The following is a 7,559-nucleotide window of genomic DNA, read 5'->3' on the forward strand; positions in this document are numbered from 1 at the left end:
TGTGAGCCACCATGTGGTTGCTGGGATTTGAACTCAGGACCTCTAGAAGAGCAGTCAGTGCTCTTAACAGCTGAGTCATCATCATTCCAGCCCAACCTTCCTGCCTTTTAATGTGGACCCTGTCTCTCTCCAGCCTGGAGCTCTGGGTTTTCATTTGGCCCAGCAGCTTCCAGCTATAGGACTTCAGGCTTTGAATCCTCACGGCTGTCTGTCACCATGGCACTTGTCAGGCTAGCTACATTGCCTCCACACTTCACTTTTCTCTGTCCCGTCGGCTAAGAAAGTTGAGGCTCAGGGCACACACAAGGAAAGCAGGTATACAGAGGGCAGAGCTGGAGGAACTGTCAGGAAGGGCAGCAGTTAAGGTGGCCCCATCCTCTGTCATAAAGCTGGCACTGCCATCCTTTGCCATATGCTGAAGTCAAGGCTGTAGGGTCTTAACTGTTCCATAGCTTACAGGTGGCAGTGCTGTGCCTTCTGGTGGCTACATCAACCTGGTGCCTGGGGACATAGGGGGCTGGCAGGAGAAGGTAACTGCTGAGTTGAAATTGCTGCTGAAGCCTGCCTGGCTCCCTACATCTTTGAGCTCCTGTGAAAACAGCCCATAGTTAACCAGGAGTTTCTGCTTGGTCCATGGCCAAACTCATAACTGTTGGCAGAGAGGGACCCTATGCTCAGAATCCTGGACCCTAAGGACAGCCTAGGTTGCCCATGAAGCTTCCTTTTTGGTTCTAGTCTTGCCAGAAATCAGGCTGGTTCCTGTCCAGGATGAGCAGTAGTCTTGGTCTTGGTGTTAATTTTAGAGACACTGCAGGGAGTTGGTGAGCTTCCTGGTGTAGGAGGGAAGGTATTGGCTTATGGTCCTGGGAGGCCCAGTAATAGTCAGCTGGAGGGGGTAGCAGGAGAGGTGCAACGAGGACAGGACATTGGAGAGCTGAATGTAAAGATTAGTGAAGTTGGGATATGCAGGGAGGGAAGTATAGGAGAGACTGGAGTACCAGTGGGCTTGAGTGCCTAATGAGGGGCTTTGGGTGACCAAGCCAGGTTAACTCCTTCCTCTCTTCTCTCGGCAGCCATGGCCTTCATCACATATGTGCTGCTGGCGGGGATGGCTCTAGGCATTCAGCAAAGGTTGGTATTCTCTTCTCCTCCCTCCTGGCTTACATCCCTTCCTCTATGGGGAATCTGAGCCAGGTCCCAGCTCACCCATCCTAGCTTCTCACCTCATGCCTGCCCTAGGATGGCTCACCCTGACCTACCTTCTCCCATGGCTGCAGGTTCTCCCCAGAGGTGCTGGGCCTGTGTGCAAGCACGGCACTGGTGTGGGTGTTCATGGAGGTGTTGGCTCTGCTTCTGGGCCTCTACCTGGCCACCGTACGCAGTGAACTGAGTACCTTCCACCTCTTGGCTTACAGTGGTTACAAATATGTGGGGTGAGTGCCTGCTGGCTGAGAGGAGCCTCAAGGGTCTCTGGCTACAGCTTTTGGGCCTAGGTAGCAACGGCTTTTATGCAATGCTAGAGACATTTTCTGCCCCATCTCAACCTCCAGCTGCACGCTGTGAGGAAATGGCTGTTTCTCCCAGTCTCTCCTTGGAGCCAGTGACTTTAAAGAGATTCAGGATTTGTTAGTTGCCTTGGGGAGCCCAGAGAAAAGAAGGGGACTTCAGGTCCTGGAACTGAGTGCTGAACCTTGCAGATCCATTTGGAGTCTGTTTGTAGGGAACAGCCTAGTGTCATGGGTCATGGTATTGAGTAGTTCTAGGCCCTGGTAGGTAGGGGCTAGTCTCAGGCTTGAACCTTGGGAATCACCAGTTTGTTCCTATACCCCCAGGATGATCCTCAGTGTGCTCACAGGGCTGCTCTTCGGCAGTGATGGCTATTATGTGGCCCTGGCCTGGACATCATCTGCGCTTATGTACTTCATTGTGAGTGTGGGGTGGCCCCTCCCCTCTTCTCCTCTGGGACACATTTCCCTTTCTAGCCCACTCAGCTGTCCTCTCTTCCAGGTACGTTCTTTGCGGACTGCAGCCTCAGGCCCTGACAGCATGGGGGGCCCACCCCCTCGGCAGCGTCTCCAGCTCTACCTGACCCTGGGAGCAGCTGCCTTCCAGCCCCTCATCATATACTGGTTGACCTTCCACCTGGTCCGGTGATCCCTGGTCCTTAGGTGGCAGTGATTTTTCCATACATTGAAGATTTGGTTTCCTTAACTTGGCTTGACCCTGGTTCCTGGGACCCAAGGGGAAGCCATATGCATGTCTGCCTTGCCCAGAGGACTAGGCTTCAGGCTGTTTAAGAGAAGGGTAAGCAGACCCAGGGACAGCATCCTGGAAGGGTTGCACCAGACACAGCTGGAAAGGGAGGATGGGAGGGTGGCTACCAAGGAGTCTTCCAAGGCTTCAGCTATATCTGAGAGGATTCCAGAAATGCCTGGATCTAGTAGGCCAAGGCTTGGAGTGCTTGGATTTAGCTCTGGGTGGTCCCCTCTAGAATATTCCACCTAACCCTACGTGTTCAAGTCTTCCAGAAGCAGAATTGGGGCTTGTGTATTTTCAGTAGTTTATTCATATTTTGTCACAAATGTCGGGGGATGGGGTGCTGGACTCCTCCAGGCAACATAGAAAATAGGTCCACGGGACAGGGTGGGCTGGATTTGGGATAGTAGAGACTGGGTTGGAAAGAGAGCCTGGGGAGGGGAGAGGGCAGACTAGGGATGGGGCTGCCCCCATGTTGAGCCTGCTCATTCCTGGTGCAGGTGCCCCCCCACCTGCAGGGGGAGCTTCAGGGTGAGGGCCAAGGTGGGCTGCCCAGAATTTCCAGGATCAAGGTCTGCCTGTTGGCAGGGCCCAAATTCCCCTGAAACGGACAAGACCGGAAGTCCTACCCCATCCAGGACAACTGCCATGCCTAGCTGCAGGCTAGCAGAGGAGCCCCCACCCCTGTTTAGAGCTTTGACTGGCCCTAGTCGAAAAGGGAGAGCTCTGAAGGCGGGGGTCCCCGCAGCAGCAGTTTGGGGGATGGAGAGGCTGGAGGCACCAGTGCCTCCTTCCTCCCCAGGGTTGAGGCCTCTGTGGCCAGAGGGGCAGGGCTGGGGGTGCACAGGCATCCGGTCCGTTCTGGGCTTGCTCCCTGGCCGGTTTCCCCCTTAGAAGCTCACCAACGTATAAACCATACTGTGGGGGAGATGAAGCTGTGAGCGTGTGTCCTGAGAAAGCCTGCCACCCTTCAGTCATGCCCTGAGTTGTCTATTGTCCTCAGAGGCAAAAAGAGGGAACTGGGAATTAAGGGCCCAAAGCCTGGGATACCCTTTGCCTGGATTCCAACTGCTGTGGCCACAGCCTCACCTGTACAGGTAATAGAAGAAGGAGAGCAGGTAGAAGGCAAGTTTGCACCAGGACTCCTTCTGGCAGTAGTTGAGGATGTCAGCATTCATGATAGAGACCGCATCATACATGACCTCAGAGCCATCCGCAGGACGGTGGAAGTACCTGGTGCAAGGGAGGCCTGAGTGCCCCCTCTAGTCACCCAGGTGTGACCCCCATCCTGCCCTGTCCCCGTCTTTATGTCCCCGAGGTAACTGCTCGCCCTCACCTCCAGAGGTGGTAGAAGAGGAGGGGGATATTGAGGCCCAGGGTCACCCACTCTGCTGCACACAGAAACATCAGACAGAAGAGGCCGTGGATGGAATACTCCGGGACCACCAGCTGGGGGAGTGAGGGTAAGAAGTCAGTGATCTGGTGCCAGGACCAACCCAATGGCACAGAGGGTTAATGATGTTTTGGAAGTGCCAACCCGCCATGATCTCAGAACTAAAAGGCCTTTCTGGCTTGCCAGTCCCACCCTCCTGGGTGGCAAAGTGAACCAAATAGGCTCCAAGAAAAGGAAGGACTCGCTGTGGGCTACACAGAGAGAGAGGGCAGCACTAGCTAGGAGCTTCCTGACACTGACCTTCCTCAGGAGGCAGCAGATGCGTTCGATGTTTTTCAAACGCTCGCGCTGTAGGGAAGGAAAGGGCTAGATAAGGGAAGCCAAGGAGCAGAAACCAGGGCGCCCCCCACGGCCCCGGGCGTGGTCACCAGAGGGCGCCAGAACTCTCTGCGGTGTCTTCTCAGGAAAGCAGCCCGCCGTCCCCATGGTGACTGTCGCCATGGAGGGGCCTTCACCCGCATCTCCATGGCAACGGCACAGAGCCTGGAAAAGGCTTCCCCACCAGGAGGAACCCGAGCCCTGAGCCCGCTCCAGGTGTTTGCGGGGGTGGGGATGGAGGAAAGGGCAGGGTCACCTCATCAGCCCTCCACATTGCACCCCCATCTTGCCGATTTCCATTCCCACCCTCCACCATGACAAAAAGACAAACGGACGGACACACCTCAGCACAGCACATGTATCACTTACTGCCCGCGCTGGGTTCCCCTGGTCGATGGGGTTCTTGAAGTCAGTCCGCAGCTCATCAAAGGCTATGATCTGGGGGTAGGGGTGTGTGCCTGTCAGGGTTGGGGCAGACCCACCACCACCCTTAACACCCCAGGCACCAGATGGCTCAGAAGAAAAGAACATAGACTTCTTGGAGGGATCTGGATGGTAACACCCTCCCCCCCTACACACACACATACACGTGTCACACGTGCCCTTCCTTGGAATAGGGATTTATATGTGGAGACCCTGTTAAGTGGAGCTTATTGCTTAGTAGAGAAGCAGGGCAGCTCCAGGCTCACACAGTAGTCAACAATGCCCAGTGTCTACTGCACTCCCCATACATTTCAAGACATGGCCTCTCTTCTCCAAGGGCTCATGCTAGTACAGGAACCCTAGAGGCTTGGTACACAGTTCTTGTCCAAAAAGAGCCCCAGGGGGTTAGGGAGAGAACTTCTGATCAGAGTTAGGGGTAGTACAGTGCTCCATATGGGTTGGTGGGGTTCAAGCTGACTAAGCATCTGGTGAACAAATGGGAGAAACACAGTCCAAGCAATGGTGAGAACAGATACGAAGGCACAGAAGGTTGAAAGAACATTCAGAAAGCCGCAGGTTCACGGGGTTGGGTGCTGTGTGAATGGGAAGAAAGGGATTGGTGCAAGGTGGGTGGAAGGGTCAACAGAGCTAGTCCCCAGATGGCCAACCAAGACTAGGCTTTAGGAGTAAGGGGGAGTCCTAGTGGATTATAAAGCCATAAAATAGGGGCAACAGTTTAGGAGTGCTGAGGGATACAAGCTGGATAACAGTCACAGCCAAGATAAATATCCGACAGGCTTTATTAGCTTACTGAGCCCTTGTAGCAACCTGATGACTTAGGCGCTAGTATTGCTTTCATTTTTGACTTACAGATGAGAAAACAGGTTAGGTGTCTTGTCTAGGGCAAGAAGGGCTACTAAGTAGTAAGCTTGTAACCCTGTTAAAAGTACTACCCACTTTGTCATACAGGGGCAGATCAGTGAAGGGCCTGTTTTGTGTCCAGGGAAGGGCTTCATTGCATGGTGGTCTAAGACAGGAGGATGGTGGCCATGGAGATGGAGAGGTGTGGAGTATCCCACTGCTCTCTAGTAGCCAGCTTCAAAGGGCATGTGTGACAGTGGAGTGACAGTAGAAGGCCCCAAGAGACCTTCTATTATGGCGTGTCTGTGTCTGGGGGATGGCGGTGTTTTCAGACATTCCTGAGGGAGCAGGTGTTTGAGATGAAGCTGAGGACCTGGAAGGAACTGCAGGTAACCTGGGGGAGGCAGGCTGGCAGAGAAGCCTGACTGAAGGGGAAAGGGGCTCCTTCCTGTCTCCTCTAGCCCCAGGATGAGGCAGCAGGCCCACCACCCCCGAACATCCTAGACCCCATACGGTTCAGAGGAAAAGAACATGGGCTTCCCGGAGGGAGCTGGGGCCATCTGGAGCCCCTCCCCCAATTCCTCATTGACTCTGGGCTGCTGCCTGCCTGAGAGACACAGCAACAGGGTCCAGCAGGGGCGGAAGGGTACCGTCTGTCTGCCCCCGAGCTGGCACCACCAGCAGGCAGCGGGTGTCGAGCCTCCCACCCCCCAGGCTGCCTGGCGCTGACTCAGCATCGTCTCCCTCAACCCCCAACCCCGGAACAAACAATTCTCCACTGTGACAGCTGACAAACGTCACTCACCAGGGTTGCCTAGTGACTAGTGGGACCTGGGGTTTTGGCTCAGAAGGCTTTACTTCTAAACAGCTTTGAATTGAGGACCACATTCTCTCTCTAGACTTCCCATCTACAAGCCCATTTTACTGATAAGGAAACAGCTCCAGCCTGATAAGATGACCAAGCTAAAAAGGTGAAAAGCACAGGGCCTCACAGTGGAAGTGGTTCCAGAAAGGTTTGTCAAGAGAGAATAAAGGTGCTGCTCCAAACGCTAGTAGACTTCTTCTCAGCCTGGACACTTTGCAAGGACAGAGTCTGGGTCTTGCAGCCCGGCTCCCTGGCAGCTGCTATGCAATTGTACTAGGCAGGCTCTCTGGGAATCTCCTAAGAGGGCCCTACCAGAGAAAGCGGGGTTGTGAGTGGGAAGGGGCTCCTTGAATTTCAGGGGCTAGTTAGCTATGTTTCCCTGCCTGTGCCTCCCCATTTTTCCTAATTCTTAGGACCCAAGTTCTCCAGCCCCCACAGGGCTGTCCAAGGCCCTGGCCTGTTACAGGAAGCTCGTAATGAATTCGAAGGAGGAAGAGAAAAAACGGAGCAGAGGACAAGAAACCCAACTGGGAGACCTAGATCAAGACAAGCAAAGTGAGGGATTGGGCTGGAGACATGGCACGTGTCTGGAGATACGTGTGGGGGCTCAGGATCGAGTACAGTAGTGGTCTAGCATATGTCAAAGAGAAAAGAGGGGGAAGGGAAGGGCAAAGGAAGAGACGGGGCGATTTCTGGGAGGCAGCAAGTCCCAGAAAGACACAAGAAATGGAGATCAAGAAAGTCAGGTAAAGCAAGGGAAGAAAGGAGGTACACTGGATGCAGTCAGATAAGAGAATACTTAAAAGAGGATGAAGACCAGGAGGTGTGCAAGCTAGTAGCTACAACAGATAGAGAGGCCTGTATGGGACCCGTTTGGGGCAAAAACCTCAGAGGGGCATCGGAGGAGGGGAAGCTGGAAGGAGCCGGCAGAGACCTCAACAGTGAGCCAGAGGCTCAGAGTTCTATAGAGAGGAGAAAGAAACCAGGTAGAGGAGGCCCTTGAGAAAGCCCAGGAGAGAACTAGGTAGAAGAACCCTCTCCAATGGAAAACCGTTAGAATGAGATGAGAGAAGAGACATTCTGAAGAGTGAGGTGTGAGGCTAGGCCAGGGTGAGGGCAGATCAGGAGTGAGGGACATGAAAGACAAAAGGCATGTATGTGGAGGAATAGACGGGAAGCTGGAAAGTGAAAGGGAGACAAGGTAGGGCTAGTTTTCTGGAGCTGCTTCGAACCTATCCCACTTGGGTCAGAGAGAGGTCCAGGAGGGGACAGGGTTAATGGGTTCCAAGATATGCGGGTCTTGTAAACAGATGCAGTTGCCATAGCAACCATCTCCATCATTCTGGTTGGAAAAACCCACAAAGGAGGGGTTCGGCGGGGGGG

General features: G+C 54.1%; 2 protein-coding genes across 4 annotated transcripts in view; one reads left to right on the forward strand and one right to left on the reverse strand.

Annotated features, from left to right (window-relative positions):
* Positions 1–2,550, forward strand: part of Yif1a (Yip1 interacting factor homolog A, membrane trafficking protein) — a 4,491-nt gene extending 1,941 nt beyond the window's left edge. The window contains exons 5-8 of the mRNA XM_031389257.1: positions 1,074–1,131; positions 1,278–1,433; positions 1,833–1,926; positions 2,008–2,550. Of these exons, the coding sequence (XP_031245117.1) occupies positions 1,074–1,131; positions 1,278–1,433; positions 1,833–1,926; positions 2,008–2,154 (455 nt within the window). The 3' untranslated portion in view covers positions 2,155–2,550. The remainder of the gene's footprint in view (positions 1–1,073; positions 1,132–1,277; positions 1,434–1,832; positions 1,927–2,007) is intronic.
* The window catches only part of Cnih2 (cornichon family AMPA receptor auxiliary protein 2), a 5,749-nt gene continuing 733 nt past the window's right edge, over positions 2,544–7,559 (reverse strand). The window contains exons 2-6 of one of the 3 annotated variants that reach the window (XM_031389261.1): positions 4,397–4,465; positions 3,950–3,997; positions 3,593–3,705; positions 3,346–3,489; positions 2,544–3,174 (exon numbers count right to left, since the gene is read on the reverse strand). In XM_031389261.1, coding sequence (XP_031245121.1) covers positions 3,147–3,174; positions 3,346–3,489; positions 3,593–3,705; positions 3,950–3,997; positions 4,397–4,465 — 402 coding nt within the window. In that variant the 3' untranslated portion in view covers positions 2,544–3,146. Of the gene's footprint in view, positions 3,175–3,345; positions 3,490–3,592; positions 3,706–3,949; positions 3,998–4,370; positions 4,466–7,559 lie in introns of all 3 variants that reach the window. The other 2 variants (XM_031389262.1, XM_031389260.1) reach the window with 2 other exon arrangements.

This window comes from Mastomys coucha, unplaced genomic scaffold (genome assembly GCF_008632895.1).
Source record: "Mastomys coucha isolate ucsf_1 unplaced genomic scaffold, UCSF_Mcou_1 pScaffold21, whole genome shotgun sequence".
Lineage (NCBI taxonomy): Eukaryota > Metazoa > Chordata > Mammalia > Rodentia > Muridae > Mastomys > Mastomys coucha.